General features: G+C 35.4%; 1 protein-coding gene across 4 annotated transcripts in view; it reads right to left on the reverse strand.

Moving 5' to 3' along the window:
- LOC125670774 (uncharacterized) overlaps window positions 1-20,717 on the reverse strand; it is a 43,369-nt gene that overhangs the window by 11,688 nt on the left and 10,964 nt on the right. For all 4 annotated transcript variants that reach the window (XM_048906140.2, XM_048906139.2, XM_056162212.1 and 1 more), the window contains exon 2: window positions 3,401-3,676. In XM_048906140.2, the coding sequence (XP_048762097.1) occupies window positions 3,401-3,615 (215 nt within the window). In that variant the 5' untranslated portion in view covers window positions 3,616-3,676. The remainder of the gene's footprint in view (window positions 1-3,400; window positions 3,677-20,717) is intronic.

Consider the following 20,717-nt stretch of genomic DNA (forward strand, 5'->3'; position numbering starts at 1 on the left):
ACACCGTTCCATTAAAATTTTCCAATCACACATCCTTAAAGCAATCGGAGTCTGTGCAAATTACAATATTTAAATAAACTACCTGGGTATAAAGTTTAGATAGAAGAAACCCATGGGGTATGACACTCATTCAGACAAAGGTGTACTGTAGCCCTACAGTCAATCAAAACGCATTAATTACCGGTACATTGAAGTCTACATTGTCATACAATGTTTGCATATGTTGACAACTCCAGCTATTACTAATGGAAAGAAAATTTAGAGTCGTTTATGCTGTAAATCTCTGGACTGACAACAGTTCTATCGTTATCTCAAAACTTAATGAAAAAGAGCGAAAAACGAATTTTATGCAAATTGCTATCAAGCTTTTAAAATTGGGTCAATATTAGCGAGAATCAAACAGCAAGCTTCATAGCAATATCTTAGAACATGATCAAGACAGCTATACGCCATGAGCTATATAGAGAATATCTCAACAAGGATAAAAACCACCTTGATCTGTAATTAAGCAGTACGAATCAATACAGCAAGTTTCATATTAATACCTATGAATATAGCTGAGAAAATACGAAGTGGGACAAAAAACCCAGAGACACTGATATAAATCGTGTATAGCGTCCTCCGGTTTCGTAGGGTAGGGGTTGGAAACATTCTGTGAATGATCAATTTTTAAAGCGAGGTATGTACTAACAAACAAGTTGATGTTACAGGGGTTTAAACAGTCTCGTTTAAAGTCAGCATTTTGCAGATTCTATTGTTGTTACATGTATAATGATCTAACTTGCAAAAACTACCTTCATTAGGTATCACGTGTTTTCATACAAATTGTTTGTCTGTTCTTTATATACTGACTTTGACTATGGATTACTCCGCTTACCTGATCAAGACATAGGGTTCACAGTGGATATGACCGGTCAATAGAGGATGCATACTCATCCGAAGCACCTGATCCCACCTCTGGTATATCCAGGGGAACGTGTTTGTCTGATCCCATCTCTGGTATATCCAGGGGAACATGTTTGTCTGATCCCATCTCTGGTATATCCAGGGGAACGTGTTTGTCTGATCCCATCTCTGGTATATCCAGGGGAACGCGTTTGTCTGATCCCACCTCTGGTATATCCAGGGGAACATGTTTGTCTGATCCCACCTCTGATATATCCAGGTGTCCGTGTTTGTCTGATCCCACCTCTGGTATATCCAGGGGAACGTGTTTCTCTGATCCCACCTCTGGTATATCCAGGGGAACATGTTTGTCTGATCCCATCTCTGGTATATCCAGGGGAACATGTTTGTCTGATCCTACCTCTGGTATATCCAGGGGAACATGTTTACCCTATTCTTTATTGTGTACTCTTTATAGGATTTATGAGATTGATCACTGTTTCTTATCTTCACTTTATGCCGTTCACATTAACGTTGTCATCATAGCAATGTATCATTTAGTAATCAGAACTATCATTATTTTACGCTTACATTTACATTCTTACGATTAAAAACATGGGTTTCACAAGGAAGGGCCGGGCGTAACATGACAAATTGAACACAGGCATTTCTGCAACAGAGTTTGAAATCAGGACACCAGGAATTTTGAAATTTGCATTCTAGTGACCTTGACCGTTTATATTTAAACTTGGAATCCAATAGAAATCAAATATCTTGGTGATGTGGGGTAGCATTCTTACCAGTGCCTCTGAAACCAAATAAAAACAAATAGGCAACAAAATCTTGTTTACAAGGAATTGATGACAATCCTTCTGGTGAGCTTGACTTTTGACAGTACTTCTGAAAAACCGATTGTGATTCAAACCTTTTTGTGTTTTCATTCTTCATTAAATAAATAAAAGAAAGAAAATGTAATTTAACTTAAACCTTTCGCAGATATTTAGAATTTTCCCTTTCAGCAGACTTCATATTTTATTAAATCTTGAAAACTAATACCGAAATGGCATTTTTTTTTAAACAAGTCTGAAAAATCTGGTTTATAATAAATGAAAAGATAACGAACAGTGATCATTTTCATAACTCCTATAATAAATACAAAATTAACAGTTGGGTAAACACGGACCCCTGGACATACCAGATCAGTTGCATAGGAAAAGTAAACATCCCCTGTCTACCAGTCACACCCGCCGTGAGCCCTATATCTCGACCAGGCAAACGGAGTAATCCGTAGTCAAAATCATTATGTAAAGAACGGCCTAACAATTGCTATGAAACACGCCAGACAGCATTTGACCCAATAACAGGTTGGATTGGCAAACTAGATCGTTCTAAAGACCATAGAATTTGCGAAATGCTGACTTTAAACGAGACTGTTGAAACCTTTGTAACATCAACTTGGTTGTCAATAGCTTGCCTCGATTTAAAAACTGGCCATACGCAGAACAAACTCTTGCGTAACGAATCAGTTGAGAGACATCAACACCATATGCAGGTAATAATTTAAAAAAAAATTGCTACATAAATATAGGAAGTTGACGACGGAGAAGTTGTTTGTAAACAAAAACTGGGAACTTTTTTTCTAGTGATCTTTTCTTTTACTTGTAACTTTTGGATGCAATTTGCAGCTTATATTTTGAACATTTCTCCTCAATTTGACCTTTCACCTGTAACTCTGAAAACTAATAAAATACAGGGCCTTTATTAAAGGAATCAGAATGGCGATATTGCTTAAACCTTGTATACGAGATCGATCAAACGTAGACAACAAGGAAGGGACGACGAACGAATGGGCGACCAATTTATTTTTAAACTGATGAGGACTAGGTAGACTTAATCGACACAGCTGTTTAACACCGGTTTTGCCCGTACCCCTCCCCTAACTATTGCCAAAGATACATGATTTTGTCTATATTTTTTCGCAATTTTAGTAATAAAATACGAAATGTTAGAACTCTAGCAAATTCTGAATCCGTGCATGAAGGTCATCCATTTCCTAGCATCAATGATCGATTGATTAATTAGCAGAACACAATTTCCTGTTTGAAACACATCAATTTGTTTTATCGATCGCAATGAAAAATTAGATGAGTTCCGATTGTCAATTAAGTTCCGTATACGTCGTAATTAGGTCGCACTTTGTGACAAAGGAAGTCAAATTCCTACACCAGAGTTGATAGTCCCTGAATGTACATATTAGTACATTATTAAGCAGTAGAACTTAATTTTAGTACTATATCTGTAAATAGTAACATTCTTGTGACTGAGAAGGTTTCTTTAATTTTTTAATATTTACATGCACACTCCCTATGCAAAGTTTGTGGTTGCATACTAACCACCGGAAGCAATGGTGAAGAACATGGCGCGTGCTTACATAATGTCGACAATCAAACTTTGGTCAGTAAAACTCACTCGAACTTGTATTGCTCGGGTAAGCTAACAATATCAAATCACTCACATTCTTTCGGATTGAGCAACTCTTTCATTTTTATCTTTTCTATCATCTAGGCCAAGGATGGTCAAGGTCAAGCCTGGAGCCAGGAGAATAGCACCTACAAATACCATGGCTAACAGTCTTCTCATGGAAAAGCCATGGGGCTGGGCTCGATGGGTGCGGTCCCCGCGGGACTTGTGCCTGTTACGGACCACACTAGCGTATACCGCGGGACGCATCTTGACGAGGAATAGTGTCCTGAAGCAGCTAATCCATCGCTTTATTTATCTGTCGTAGTTTCTGGAAAAAAAGAACATCAAAAATCATAAAATGGGGTATCTTTTTAGAACAATATTCCTGAAAGCATGTCTCGTCAGAATGATGCATTAGCTAGTTATTGGAACCTCAGTCTCTGGAGACCAGAAATATTTACTACAAGGACGTATTACTGTTCCGCTAATAGCAAAAATACATTCAACCGAGGAGAGTGAAATCGACCTCTGCCAATCTGGTGATAATGGGGGAGACATTCAAAGTCGCTCTATCATATTGATCCGGGGACTTGGACGGAAGGGACGCATCGCTTGACCATACAATCAGCTGGGGAGGCTTAAAACAATTATTGGCGCGTAAAAATCAACGGGTCGTGAAATAGATCAGATTAATAACTACACAGATCCAGATATACTGGGAGATCGGGACTGCGCCCTGGTTACAGGCAGGAAATGTCACAATAATAGCAGACGACAGAGTGAAAAATTTCAAAGCGCTTCATCAATCTTTTAACTAAATGGCTTCATCATCAGCGAACGTGTGAAGTTTGTTTGATATCTCTATACACATCCCCAATCAATTGTAACTTTTAAAAATCATATTGAAAATGCCTTCTTGGCAATTGCCAAGAACTCGATAACGCACAGCATCTCTTTGTACTGAGCAAGTGGTAACCTTAGTAATGATATGAGATTTTCTGTCTCATTAATTCCATGTACATAATCATATCACAATGATTTTCTACAGCGGAATTTCCTGTCAGTATCCTGGCGGTTTTTTTTTCATCAGACAAGAAAAAGAATGTCTACGCTTTAATATTAGAAATTCTGAAACATAACAGTCACTTCCAATAAAACCAGGAAATACATTTTCATTTCTGTTGTATTCGCTGAGTAAATCTTATTTAGAAATCATGTCGTCTTTTATTTGTTGCATTAAAGTAAACGAAGTTAATCAGCTGGATAAGTTTATCTAGAACATCGATCTTCACTATGAGACGTTCTAGTCACGGAAAGCCCGAGAATCTGTGTTACATGTCTTACGCTGGTATTCCGCGAAACGGTATTATCCGAATAACTGAACAAACGAGATCTGTTTGTAGACAAAATTAATGTAATGAAAAGAGAGAAATAGTAGAGTAAAATGAAATCATTCCAATATATCTTCAAATCGATATTGCGACCATTTATACATGTGCCGAAACATGTAGCCAGTGTTCAAGCATGTTGCCGGTATTAAGGCATGTAGCCAGTGTATAATCATGTAGGCAGTGTATAAGCATATTGCAAGTGTTTAAGCATGTAGCCAGTGTATAAAATATGTTGCCAGTGTATAATCATGTAGCCAGTGTTTAATCATGTAGTCAATGTTTAATCATGTAGTCAGTGTATAATCATGTAGTCAGTGTATAATCATGTAGTCAGTGTTTCATCATGTAGTCAGTGTTTAATCATGTAGTCAGTGTATAATCATGTAGTCAGTGTTTCATCATGTAGTCAGTGTTTCATCATGTAGTCAGTGTATAATCATGTAGCCAGTGTTTAATCATGTAGTCAGTGTTTCATCATGTAGTCAGTGTATAATCATGTAGCCAGTGTATAATCATGTAGCCAGTGTATAATCATGTAGTCAGTGTATAATCATGTAGCCAGTGTTTAATCAGGTAGCCAGTGTATAATCATGTAGTCATTGTATAATCATGTAGCCAGTGTATAAGCATGTAGCCAGTGTATAAACATGTAGCCAGTGTATAAAATATGTTGCCAGTGTATAATCATGTAGCCAGTGTTTAATCATGTAGTCAGTGTTTCATCATGTAGACAGTGTTTAATCATGTAGTCAGTGTATAAGCATGTAGCCAGTGTATAATCATGTAGTCAGTGTTTAATCATGTAGCCAGTGTATAAAACATGTTGCCAGTGTATAAACATGTACCCAGTGTAGTCAGTGTTTAATCATGTAGTCAGTGTTTCATCATGTAGTCAGTGTATAATCATGTAGCCAGTGTATAAACATGTAGCCAGTGTATAAAATATGTTGCCAGTGTATAATCATGTAGCCAGTGTTTAATCATGTAGTCAGTGTTTCATCATGTAGTCGGTGTTTAATCATGTAGTCAGTGTATAAGCATGTAGCCAATGTATAATCATGTAGTCAGTGTTTAATCATGTAGCCAGTGTATAAAACATGTAGCCAGTGTATAAACATGTAGCCAGTGTATAATCATGTAGTCAGTGTTTCATCATGTAGTCGGTGTTTCATCATGTAGTCAGTGTTTCATCATATAGTCAGTGTTTAATCATGTAGTCAGTGTTTAATCATGTAGTCAGTGTATAATCATGTAGCCAGTGTATAAGCATGTAGCCAGTGTATAAACATGTAGCCAGTGTATAAAATATGTTGCCAGTGTATAATCATGTAGCCAGTGTTTAATCATGTAGTCAGTGTTTCATCATGTAGTCAGTGTTTAATCATGTAGTCAGTGTTTAATCATGTAGTCAGTGTATAATCATGTAGCCAGTGTATAAGCATGTAGCCAGTGTATAAACATGTAGCCAGTGTATAAAATATGTTGCCAGTGTATAATCATGTAGCCAGTGTTTTATCATGTAGTCGGTGTTTCATCATGTAGTCAGTGTTTCATCATGTAGTCAGTGTTTCATCATGTAGTCAGTGTTTAATCATGTAGTCAGTGTTTAATCATGTAGTCAGTGTATAAGCATGTAGCCAGTGTATAATCAGGTAGTCAGTGTTTATGCATGTAGTCAGTGTTTAATCATGTAGTCAATGTATAAGCATGTAGCCAGTGTATAATCAGGTAGTCAGTGTTTATGCATGTAGTCAGTGTTTAATCATGTAGTCAGTGTTTCATCATGTAGTCAGTGTTTAATCATGTAGTCAGTGTTTAATCCTGTAGTCAGTGTTTAATCATGTAGTCAGTGTATAAGCATGTAGCCAGTGTATAATCAGGTAGTCAGTGTTTAAGCATGTTGCCAGTGTTTCATCATGTAGTCAGTGTTTAATCATGTAGTCAGTGTTTAATCATGTAGCCAGTGTATAAGCATGTTGCCAGTGTATAAGGATTCGTGTTTCAGAGGTATCCGGTTAGTTAGCTATATCAATAGGAATCTGCTGACAATTCAAATAAGGCTACTCTGTGTCCATATCAGTTCATATTATAAGCTGCTACTTAGGAAACTGGCTTTCTGGGACCAGTCGTGCAAGACACCCGAGGAGTTACGACTGTTCCCGGTCAGCATTCGTTTGGAAAAATATCGTCTGTTCGTTGACAGCGTTGTATAGAAACCTCTTGATGGTTTGTTGATAGGGTTAGAAATTGTTACCCATATGCGTAGATCGACGTGTGTGTTGAGTTCATTATTCTATATGTAATATCAGTTATTTTATTATAATGAAGTTCTACTTGTTAATCTAAGCAGTCAATAACCTTGGAGCCTAACTCATAAAGCGAGCGGGAAAGGAGCAAAATGTTCTTTAGTATGATAGTTGACTGATAAATTATCAGTGGCAAATTTAGAGGGGACCCCCTCCTTTTGTGACCAAAAAAGAAAAAAGAAAATTAGTTGAACAGCAAAAGTATAAGATTTGATATTATACATACAAACAACTACACAAAGATAATCACATTAATTATTCGTTGTTATAAATTGATTTTATTATGCATAGAGTATAGCTAGAATAACCCATAAGGGTAACCTAAAAAGCCTCAAAATCCCGAAGCTCCTATTATATTTTTTACAAATCCTGGATCCACCACTGATAATCAGACACCCAAATATTTTTAAATTCCCCACCCTTTTGGATAATATTTCAGATCTAAACACGTGGTAACTTTAATATAGAATAGAAACAATGCGTATTAAAAAAATAATTCACAATTTTGTAATTTTATAATGGGGGAGGGGGAACGGCCATTTTCAGTTTACACATTAACAGAAAACCTTTATTTCATGTCTGTGTAATGAGTTACGAATTAAATGCCACTAGTTGTTCTTTTTTGTAGATAAGCCATGTTCAAATGATTTATCTGCCGGATTATAGATTATCTTCAATGCTTTTAAGCAATGAAAAATTTATGAATTTTAGAATGGGTAAATATTCATTAATTTTTTATTTTATCTGGTAGGAATATAAGGATTTCAAATATCTAAAGCAATGCAATACATGTACATGTTTAAATAGCCGGATTAACACACTCAAGAGATTTAATGGGCACATCTGTATCGCAAGAACCCCACATTCAAGGGATTCAATGGGTACCCCTATATAGCTGGAATCCCACACTTCAGGGTTTCAAAGAACACCTTCATATAAATTACCCCACACTCAAGGGATTCAATGAGCTGGTTATACACAATGGATTCCGTGAGCACCTCCACATAGCTGGAATCCCACATTCAAGGGATTTAATAAGCACCTCTATATAGCTGAAACTGAAGGGATTCGAGGAGCACTTTCATTTAGCTGGTACCCCATATTCAAGGGATTCATAAGCACCTCCATATATCTGATATCCTACACTTGGAGGATTTAATGAACACACCTATACAGCTGGTACCCCACACCGAAGGAACTTGAATTCCATACATTTGTAAGACGACTTTACAGATTTCATCCGTCTACTAAGTGTCTGGGAGTAAATATGACGATTTTTAAAAAGTTCTGACTCCCTAACTTCAAGCGATGGAAACATTTTTCACAATTTTGTTCCCCTGTATTCAAAACTGATATATACATATAATGTGCTTGATCAGAATTGGTTTGAAGTTAGAAGTGCGAAGAGAACGCCAGTCCGAAATGAGAACTGATGAAAACGATATAAAGCTTATGTCAGTCTTCGACGACGAAGCATTGCATAATCCCCATTAATTGACATTTAGAATTATTATGAAACGCGGGGGTGCGTCAATCATGAAGAACAAAAAGGTGCATAGTATATGGTGGCCGACGTACGTTACGTAATATTCTCAATATACAATATAGCTACAGCCAGTGTTTCCATTAAATTGTACTATACTGGGGCGTAAAAGATAAATTCTAAATGCCAAGCGATTGTTATTGGATGAAATTACTCGATGCTAATTGCTGAATGCCATATGACCTACTAAATTTCTACGTAGTTTGCCGCGGTTTTTTAATACAGCATGTCATGTGATCAACTGAATACCACAGCTGTGTGTATTTCCTCGCAGCATGTCAGTTTCTAATCTCCCTGCACCGTGTTCGTTTCTAATCACCTCGCAATTTGCCAGTTTCTAACAGTTTAAAGACGATTGATTAAGAAATAAAGTACACGTTTTCGTGGATGATGCATGATAACCCCCGAGATAGAGAAATGTTGATTTGAAATATGAAAGGCGAAGCGTCAGCAGGGCAAGGCTTTTATATTTCAAACAACATTTTGAGACCGAGGAGGTTATCCTGCATCATCCACGTTAAATAAAAACTTGATTTCTATTCTACAACGACTCAGAAATATACAGTCGGTCGTTTCCCTATCTATAGATAGCTACGAAATACGTCACTACGTGACGTCATGGCAGGTTCCGAAACAGAAAACATGATTTTTGAAAGGTGAGATGGTAGGGTATACTATTTTGAGAAATATTTAAGTATTTAGTTTGATAATGACGAATTATATCGACTGCTCTGAATACACAGTTTAACAAAACTATACATACATGTACGTGGAAGAGGGTCAAGTCTGTGCATCGCCATGTTTGTTTACATGTGAATCGATTTCGGAATGCAGATCATTGATTCATATTGAATTACAAATATTCTTCAGTCATTTATAAGTTTGTTCGCAACATATATTTATTAACTTGTTGATTATAAAGTTATCTATTTTACTGTTGTATCACCATAACGCGAAGTGTAAAACAGTAGGGGGTATCGCGGCAGAGCCATTTCACAGACATTTACGCATAAGTTAAATCATTAGTCTCAATAATACATTTTAAACCCATATATATATATAGATAGATAGATAGATAGATAGATAGATAATAGTTACTTTTCGCAATGATCGGTAAAAGTATAGGTAAAAAATAAAAATGAAACACGAAGACGTTTAGTAAAGCTTTAGCGCTTTCATTTCAAATCTTCAGAAGCTTTTCTGAAGATTTAAAATGAAAGCGATAAAGCTTTACTAAACGTCTTCGTGTTTCATTTTTATTTTTTACCTATATATATATATATATATATATATATATATATATATATATATATATCTTGTGGAATTTTTATATGTTTCAATGTTTTGATAATCTTTCGATGACGTGTTAAAGTGCATTGGAAAACAATGTACTCGGTAATCATCTAATTTTACATGTTACACGCTTTTTCATTGATTGGAAAATTATTAGAATATCGTATCCAACGAAGAAAAAAAAAAAATAAAGGCCGGAACTACTTTCTATTAGATTGTTGGGGATTCCTCTGAATGCTTCATATTTAAATATAGATTAGGGAATCTTGAAAAGAAAAACTTAACAATTTTATCGATCTATATAAATTTATTAATTATTATTAAACAAAAACAAACAGATGTCAAATATAAATAATAATTAATTATGCAAAATGAAATAAACATGGCTATTTGAGGACCCCCCCCCCACCCCCCTATAACAACACACGTCTGCTTCTGCAATTCCGGGCTGAGAGTTAAATGTATTCAACTGGGGATGACAATAGTACAGTTTGCACCTTGCGACAACTTCCTTCATGTCACGAACCCAAATACCAGATACACCACACATTGCCTCAGAGATACTGGAATATCGTAGCCCTTAACGACTATGGTTTCGAACTCCGGTATGATATGTTTACGAGTGGGCACCGAAACGAGGCTTCCGTACGACGTTACAACGGCTGTGACGCCTTAGAAATTCACTGATAAAACTCGAAAAACCCTCTGTAACACTCACTTGTCCACCTGGAAGCCATGACAACCCTCAAGAGAATCCTACCTGGCATCCCACATCATGATTATGCACGTGTCCCACGCTTTCCGTTAGTACCGACATCGAACTTTGCACTTAATTCCAGTTCCACTCAACAAAATTCCAGCAATTTTTCTCCCAACAGGACTTATCTCTAACTCATCCTTTCAAAACTGCATTCTTCAGTCCACAAGAAACCTGTTTGCTCGACAGTAAACAACAGTTCGTGGAAGTCGCCATTAAGCCTAACGGATTTAGGGTTTTTTTTTAAAGTTGTGTATTCACAAATTACTACGCCCATCTCGAAATGACATAGAATGTAGTCCAAGAATAACTCGTTAATTCAACTCAAATCATATAATGTTTTATCATATAAACTCAATGTTTTAAAATATTAAATGATAAGGAATAAATTCATTATTTTTTCGTTGGGTGGAGGTACATGTATATCACGAAAATGAAAGACGGAAAACTTTTCCGTCTTTTTTTCGTTGTATACCTCTATCCAACGAAAAAATAATAAATCCATTCCTTAATTCCTTTGATCTCTTCAATAACTGTGGTAGAATGGTACTTATACACTATACAGTAATAATTGTTCGTCAGAGAGTCGTGTCAATGACTACTGAATCTTTGTACTTTGGTCGGTTAGAAAAGATTGCCAAAAATTACGAAAAAAGGGTTTCGAATCCCTGGGAGAAAAGTTGTGCCTCATACAAATCTGCGTTAATTGAAATCTTTCACACCTTTACAATATACGTTTATATCGGATATTCCCCCATGTTTCGAAATTGTATCGAACATTAAACCGTTATTTCCCCATCTATTGGAACTGTCATAAAATGCTCCGGCTGGAATCAGAGCACCATTGTTAAAACAAGATTGGAAGAAGTTCGGAGATCCCTCACAATATAAGTCAGCAGCATCATCCCTATAAGACATGACCTCGTCTTTATTCTAAATCACCGGGTTGATAGTTTATACCCATGTGTCCAACGTGATTTTGTTAAACTAATGCATAGACCAAGCATTCAAATATAGTTTTGACTATCCGTGTAGGTTTTTTTATATAAAAAAAAACAAACTTCCAACTTGTTAGGGAAGTACATGTACATGCAGAATTATTTTTCTGCTTTGTGAAGAGTAATATCTCATTTTACTTTATTTTGAAATAAAGATCTAAGATATTGGTGGCAAAGCAAATAATATTATTTATCAAAATTGTCAAAATAATGATGATTTTAAAAAACATTCTGGTCTAATATTTGTATCTTTTCTTTAGGATACGAATCATACGATGTACAACATGACATCATTCTATTATATGATATTTGCATTTACGAATCCTTTGTCGGTATTAAACCAATGGTGTTTCATTGTATATTTCATTTTCTAATGAAAGTACTAACCTTTTCACCCTCACATAAAAACTTATATATTACATGTACAAAAATATAAATAAAAGGGAATAAATGTTAAGTTGTTATGGAAAAAAACAACAATGAAAGCATTGATTATTACTTTTTAATTCTTCTTTATCGCCAATTATACAAATGACCCCCTTGTCTCACTGTCAGTATCCACACATTAATTCCTCCCAAGGATGGCGACTAATTATTCATTTGCGTTTGACTCTCTTCTGGCAATAAAGTGAGAAAAAGATTTATGAAGTAATGACTAATTTGTACAAAAGACGTTCTACTTTCCATCCCGAAAGCGTTGACAAGTCATAGATATCGCAAACCCAAAGAAATAATTGCCGGTCCATGTTCTTTCATTTCTAGGGCTTAGAGACTGCGGAGTTGTATACAAACTGACGCTCATAGTGCACAATTAGCACCTAGTTACAATAGAAGCTGAAAGCAAAAGCATGCTAACACTTCCGTTGTTGTTGTTTTTCCAAATCAGATTTTTGCGGGCTTTATCGATCTAAAAATGCTCCCTAGATTTTCACAATTGTCGGATCACGTCCCGGTCTTAACAATCTGTCACAAAAACTCGTCACAATGCCGCGGAATTCGCCATCAAAAACCTCTTTCTATTTGTTATTTGATTGCTCTTGCGTGACGAAGCCTGTTTGTCGTGATACAAATAACTAACCATTTCTGTTTCAATAGACTTTTTGCTGAATTAACATTGTCAGCTATAAGTATTAAAAGCTAACAGATGTAGCACCACCCCTCTCCGCATGCAACACAAATTATGATATGTACATGTATGAACATGCAACTTTTTCCATTTCATATTAAACGAGATTTAGAAAAAAAAATAATGCATACAAACTACAAGGTTCCAAAACAAGCTATCATGAAGAAAAAAAGCACTAATCCCGGCTTTGGGTGGTGGTCACTGCTGGTGGTGGGGTGGGAGGTGGTGGTTCAAATCGAGGAGTTACAGGTGGGCTTACACTTCACAGTGTTAACGAATTCATCACACTGAACAGTTTGAAGCATGGATGTTAAATATCAAAACAAAATAACTTCAAAGGTATTTTTATCGGAAGGTTTCTTTTTAACATTTCATGCTAGCTTTAAGCGTTATTGATTTGAGGACTCTGAAAATCTATTTCTGCCAGGAATTGATGATTCAAGTTGTTTAGACCGTCTTTAAGAAATAGATTGTATGAAGTTGTCAATAGCTTTATCGAAATGAAAACCTCACAAATTAAGTTTTGGTTTAGATACTGTTGACAAGTACTGGTATTCCCTTTTAAAGATAGGATCGATTGGTCTTCTGCTTCAAAAGATGCTCCACACTGATTTTGGTGAAGATTGGTCATGCAGTTTCTGAGAAAAAATTAATGTTTGAAAGTCAACGATGGAGGGCGACAGATGGGCACGGATAATAATAGGTCACCTGAGTGCCCCAAGTAGTCTAAAAAAGTCCACGGATATCATAGGTAATATACAAGGAAATATGGAAAATATTAAAAAGAGACAAAACAACGATTTGCAATTTTTAAGACCCAGAGGGATGTACAACTGTATATTCGTATGATATAGTCCGTTACCCGCCACCATCGCTAGGAGGGTTTAAGTATCCGTGCAATATGTCGAGTCCTCATACAAGAGAGTTCCTTACACCGCGAAGAAAATTCTGCAGTGTAATGCGTATGCAAATTTATACGGTCGCTAGATACTTTTGATGAAACCGAAGAACGGGAGCCCATCTCAAAAACAGAAAACTTCACTTACAATTTTTTTATTTTTTTTTTTTTTTTTTTTTTTTTTTTTTACATATTTGTGCTTTCATAATTGTGACATTAAAAAAAAGATTATAGATGTCAATGAATTATCGAGTTTTCATACAGATCTCGTAGCCAGAGGCGAGATCTACAGAAGAAACCCTCCATGCATGACACCTTACTACAAAATCTCCAAGAAAACGAGAGGAGATCACCTAACACAGAAGATGCAGTAATGTGACGCTGCGGTAAAGGCGAAGGATACGGGGTTCTTTAATATTGATTGATTTACTTTGAAATGGAGATCATTTGCACAATATTTATTGTTTTCAAAATCAATATATACACCCCCACGGAATAATGCGATGTCAAACAGCAGCGGGTCACAATATCTTATTTCATGTTTTAATTAACCTTGTTATAAAACAGGTCTTCATCTTGAAACCACCGCGAGGTGAATGTTCCGTGGATTGGAAGATTCATTGTTTGAATGCATAAATTGTTGTCAAGTTAGCTACTAGGAACTGATTACTTAAAGAGAGAAAAGTTGGCTACTATTAGCCAGCTACTTGAAACTAAACAAGTTGGCTATTAGCAGCCAGCTACTAGTAACAAACTTCTTGAAGTGAGAAAAACTAGCTTCTAGTAGCTAGCTACCGTACTTGTAGCCAGCTACTACAAGGAATAAAGGCTATAACTACTGATAGCCAGCTACTACAAGGAATAAAGGTTATAACTACTAATAGCCAGATACTACAAGGGATAAAGGCTATAACTACTGATAGCCAGCTACTACAAGGAATAAAGGTTATAACTACTAATAGCCAGATACTACAAGGGATAAAGGCTATAACTACTGATAGCCAGCTACTACAAGGAATAAAGGCTATAACTACTAATAGTCAGCTACTACAAGGAATAAAGGCTATAACTACTAATAGTCAGCTACTACAAGGAATAAAGGCTATAACTACTAATAGCCAGCTACAAGAAACAGGTTACTGGGTTTGAATATAATTATAGATTACGACGTCTATTTAGAGTACGAGGAGTAATTTTCGTATCAGAATATACTTTCAAGTTTGAAATTCTAATGACCATGATTGATTTTGTCAGCTAATTAATGTTTGCAGTGCAAAATACGAATAAACGTTGGAGAGAACACTGCAAATAACCTTTCAAGATGAGTGTAAAACGTTAAGTAGGTGGGATTTACTACATGTATATAGAAATACTCAATTCAGTGTAAAATGCATGAAGAGGAGCAAATTCTAAATCTGAAATGAGGTTTATACCAGTATAATCTAAAAATATCATGCTTGCTGAAAGAGGTACCTCTACCAGTGCAAGGAAAGCGTTCTTAAATTTCAACATATATCTTTAAATCCTGAGGGAGCTGCATGTTTCTCTTGAATATATATCAAATTAATAAAAGGCTATACAAATGGCAAGGAGTAATTTTAATACCCGACCGTGTCATCAATTTTCGGATATCTCGATTGGGAAAATTGGCAACTTAAGGTAGGACCATCCGTTTAAAATCATTTAAATAGCTAGATCAACCCTAAAGCTAACCAAAAAAAGCTCATATTTGACATATCCTATCACGCTTATTTCTTTATTTAATTAACATGTCTTAGAGCACATGCATCCAAAAATCACACATACAAAAATGACCTAATGATTTATTCTAAACGTTTTTGCTAAAAAAAAAACCCACATCATATTAGGTTAAAGCCAACATATTTTCACTTATTATGTGTATTTTTAAAGATTTACAAAAAAACATATACACTGTATAACATGATGTTTAAGCTGCCCGTGGCCATCACAATGGATCATTTTTGGAAAATTTTCAAAATCTGAATTGTTTAGGTACCTTTTTTTCTTTTGAAGATTACTTAGAGTAATAACTGCAGTTAAGAAAGCTTCAAAACTTTATCATCGTTGTCCACAGATATAAGTTATTCCTTGTAAACCTTGAAAAGGGTCAGATATACAAAGCAGATATATGTTACAATGAAGATTAATTTAATACAAAATCAGGTGTGTGACACAAACTGCAACTTTGGTCATAACAAGGGGTCGGGGAGAGGAAAGTGCCCTCTGAAGACTTCATTTGCAACACCTGCCAGGCAATTAAACACCAAACGGTCAAACTTAGTCGCCCCTTCCTCCTTCCCCCTTAAATATTGTGTTACCATGTAGTTGTAGGAAAATTGTTCTCCTTATTCATTTGAAAATTAAAGTACATGTATCTAGGTTATTTTCAACATCATGTGGCGTTTTCATAACCCTTGCGCTCCATTAATTCGGATCACCCGTATCCGTTTCATATTTACGCACCTTCCGTTGTGAGAGATTTAAATGTAAGGACTATTTTTTTTTTTCATTAAAGAGAGAGAGAGAGAGAGAGAGAGAGAGAGAGAGAGAGAGAGAGAGAGAGAGAGAGAGAGAAAACGTGTAAAGTGAGGACAATTTTTAACCATTTTTACAAAATTCTGTCCTCTCAATTAAATTACCTCCCCATAAATGTGATCCACGGCATGTGAAAGATGTACATCTATACAAAATATCAGATTAGTGAGGACAAGTGGTGTGGGGACACGTTCTCACTAATATTCTCTCTAAAAACTATTTTTTCACAATTCGAAAGAGAGTATTGATGATGTTCAAACAGTTGAAATATATTACCCCTCCCTATATAGCTCTGTATAAATTATCCTCACTCTTTTGGACTTCATTGAGAAAGCATGGGAATAAATTCCATTCCATACGGTAAACTGTATTCATTTTACTTAAGGTAACTCCATACTCGCATTATTAACTGACAAAAGTTTAAAATATTTATTTATTTAAATTTATTAGAGTTAAAACTAATGAATTATCAAATAAAATATATAGGTCGTCCCATTTTTGAAGATCCGAGACATACATTTACAAAATCATATACCAACGTCAGAAAATTGCAATTTTCCTTCAACAACATTATCAAAATTTCACAAAAACTGGTTAAAACGATATGATAGTATTCATGATAATTTCATGAAACTCTTTCTTTAGAAAACTATTTAAAATATCTGTTGAAAATAAAGAAAATCTATGGCATATTGAAGTTGATAAAGGATTAAATGAGAACAGAGTTAGTGCCCTTGGATTCAATATTTTTAAACATGTTATTGATTATTTATCTATAACTTAGGCTTTTGAAATATTTTATGTTGATCAAGATTTCTTACAACAACCATTGGAAAAGACTCCAACAAAATTTATGGTGATATCACGCATAAATCTAAATAAATCATTGATTTTGCAAAATCTTATGAGTCACAGGAGGGTGAAAATAGAAATTTAGTTTTCATTTTCATAATATACATACGATTTTCCTGCAGATGCGTCTATCTTGAACATTGATTACAATATAGCGGTCAAATGTTTTATATACAATATAGAGGTCATACATGTTATATATAATATGGAGGTCAAACGTGTTATATACGTTTTAGTATTACACACCAACAATCCCCTTCTTTGTTGTAAGATACATGTAATAAAGTTGGACCTTGGATATTTCCCACCCCCATTAAGGTACGGGGAGGTAGTATTTCAGACTCATACACAACCAACATACATAAACTACACAATATATTACAAAAAGAAATTTAACCCCCTCCCCCTTTTTTAAAAGTGCTTGTCCGGGTCCGAAGGCAGGTGTTTAATCACCCCCTCCCCCTCTTTTGAAATACTCTTTACAACGGGTCTATTTCACTCTGTAACTGATTACTAAATGTTAGCATAAATTCAAATCACCCATTCATATTTGATATTTTTAAAGTTCTAGACTATGAGCGGCGGAAAGTGCAAAAATACCAGATTAGGAAAAAATAAACACTTGATATAATTTCAATGACCATAAACACTTAATAAAAGGCATTGAATGCTTTGTAAAAGCAAAAGAAATACAATCAACGATCCGGTACGCAACGAACAGACGTAATAGCAAAACCAACCGTTATCTTTGCATTTAACGAACAATACATTAAATCAAAGTACTGAAAGTACTGAAAAGCGCTAAGCTGACTTCATGAATTCTGTATGTAATGTTAATGAGCAGAAACAACAGTAAAAAAAAAAAGTTAATGCATTATTCTTTATTTTCGCACAACTAAATAATACATTTTGTGTAAGGAAATAACAAATATGGATTGGAAACAATGTCCTGAAACTTTTCAACATGTTAAAATATATACTTTATATGATGTTGTTAAAAACAATGGTCACTATGATAATTTTGGTCCCATCCGGAACTAAAACCCTGTTCTTGGATCATGAAATTTACAATTTTGGCAAAGGACACCTGCTCTTTTTAAATATCTATAATCAGAATTTAGTATCAATAGCATTATCACCGCTGCGGTAGTCTAGAGGTAAAGTGTTCGCCCTGTGTGCGGACGGTCGGGTTCGAATCCCGGCCGCGCCAGACCTAGGTCGTTAACAGTGACAGTTCCATCGCCAAACTCTCTGCATCAGGTGTGAATGTCACGGGTCCTCGGAGATGGCTTTAAAAACGAATGCCCCGTGTCACAGTAAGTGTGACACGCTGAAGAACACTCACTGCTCAATGACCGTATGCTACGAACAGAGGCCTCAATTTTGCAGCCCTTCACCAGTCTTGGTGGCGTCTCCATATGAATAAAAAATTCTCGAGAGGAACGTTAAACAATATACAATCAATCAATAGCATTAAAGGCTGTTATTCAAATATTTTACACATAAACACTTTATACCCAGTTTGGCCCCCACCCATCTTCCCAAGTCAATTGTTTCTTATCCGCTCCGCTCCGCTCCGGCCCCCACCCTGGGTCATGAAATGCTCTACATGAATATTCAATTTTTTTCCTTACAGAATGTGTTCAATTGTTATTACGCAACTAACTCACTGTTGTATTCCAGTTTAATAGTGTATGAAATATTTTTAGAATACAACTAAAATGAAACAAATCAATAGTTTGATACATACATGTATGTTAAATAATGATAAAAAGGAACAAACAAACAACTGGACAAAAAAGACACATACACTAACTAACAAGTGCCACATATATTCATGTCAAAACACACCAATAATGCAGGTCTATGAAACACACTACATCCATTTCATCACCTCACCAGAAATCATTTAAATACATACATAAACATTCATCTGTATGACTTGTACTAGAGAATCCAGTGCATAATTATCTGTATATAGCAATCAAACCATGAAAGTGGAATTTTTTTGTAATCAATAATGAAGTTGATTTCAATTCAAAATCAGGTTGGAAAGAATGTGAATCCAAATAAGTCAAATAAATACATGTATAACTGAAAATAGAATTTAGGAAGTTATTTTTAAAAGATGTTCATCATACATGTGCAATATTAATAACTTTGAAACTGAATGCTGCGTTATCAACAAGAGTGGAAAGAGCTCATTTTTAACATCAAAGTTGGTGCAAGAGGATATACGAAATCGAATGTGATAAATTAGACTAACATATATACATGGATTTACATTTAGCAATTGTAGTGATTGTTTGTTATAAGTAAATCTAAAAAAAAAAACCTCCAAGAGTTTGTACACAGGTACATTAAACACTGTAATCATCAACATGTGTGTATTACACTCTTTGTGTAAAAGCTCATATTCATATTGCAAAGGAAACTCACCCGTTTGTCTGAATGAGACATAATACACATCGCTGTTGTTTTAATTTTATAAAACAGTTGAAAATGCAAATAACCTTAGCAAAAAAGCATAAGATTCACAGCTTGTGTAGGAGTTCTAATATGAAAAAAAAAACCGTAACAGAAGTGACTCGCAATAAATATATAATATTTACAACATATAAATGTATAAGCTCAATGAGAATCCCAAGCTAGGGACTTAAAAGTTACAAAAGTAATTTTCAAACGGTAATATTCAAACTGCTGAAGAAATAATGAAGAGGCATCTCGCCGAAAAACTAAATGCGTTTTTTATATGAAAAGATGGTTCAGCGAAAACAAAATGTGGGGACAGGGAACAACGACAGTAAATCCATGCTCCCTTCCCCTCCTTCATCCTTTTTACGTTCGGAAATACATGAAGCATATACCTGTCATTGTCAATTGTTTGTTTGAAGTACAAACAAATTGAAAACACGATTACTTTTCATTGTGTGTAGCGTGCTGTGGACCGCAGATAATTTTACATTCATGCTTGACACAATGGCAATGTTTATCTAACACTTGTTTTAACCATATGTATTTCAGTAAACAGCCCTCGTAAAATTCCAGGCGGTGTTTTGAAGACTTGAAACCGGGGCATTGTCTTCCGTAAACGCAGACCTATAATTTTGTACCTTTTATCTTTTCCCTCCCCCAAGATCGTTATTTCCAGTCTCATTTTCGAAACTAAATATCGAAATCAAATTTGATTGTGTTGACGATGATTCTGAAGAATATCTTGGTCGTTTAGAAATAGTAAGGTAAGCCTAAGTTACACCGTTGCATTCTCTAAACTCCTGCATGACCTACTTACATATAAGATCGGGGGATGTGTAATCCGTTACGCAATATCGTCCCTTTGAGACACCGATCTCTGTCCTTCGCTGTCAAAACATAATCGTGCACAAGTTCTTTCGATCGACGCGGATCAGTTAATTTTTTTACTGTTTTGCACACATTTTTGCTGTGTTGGACAACATTTTTACTGAGTCGGAACAGCAGTCAAAACACAAGTGGAAAATCCTCATGACTTGTATATAGCTAAATGACGTGGATTCTAATTATAGATTGCACCATGCAAAAGTATTGATTTTCTTGACCTCTAAGCGTTATGCGAAGGTAACAATGCAAAGGCACCGTAGTAGCCAAAACTGTTTCATGTACAGATTCT

The sequence above is a fragment of the Ostrea edulis genome, chromosome 4 (assembly GCF_947568905.1).
Source record: "Ostrea edulis chromosome 4, xbOstEdul1.1, whole genome shotgun sequence".
Classification (NCBI taxonomy): Eukaryota; Metazoa; Mollusca; class Bivalvia; order Ostreida; family Ostreidae; genus Ostrea; species Ostrea edulis.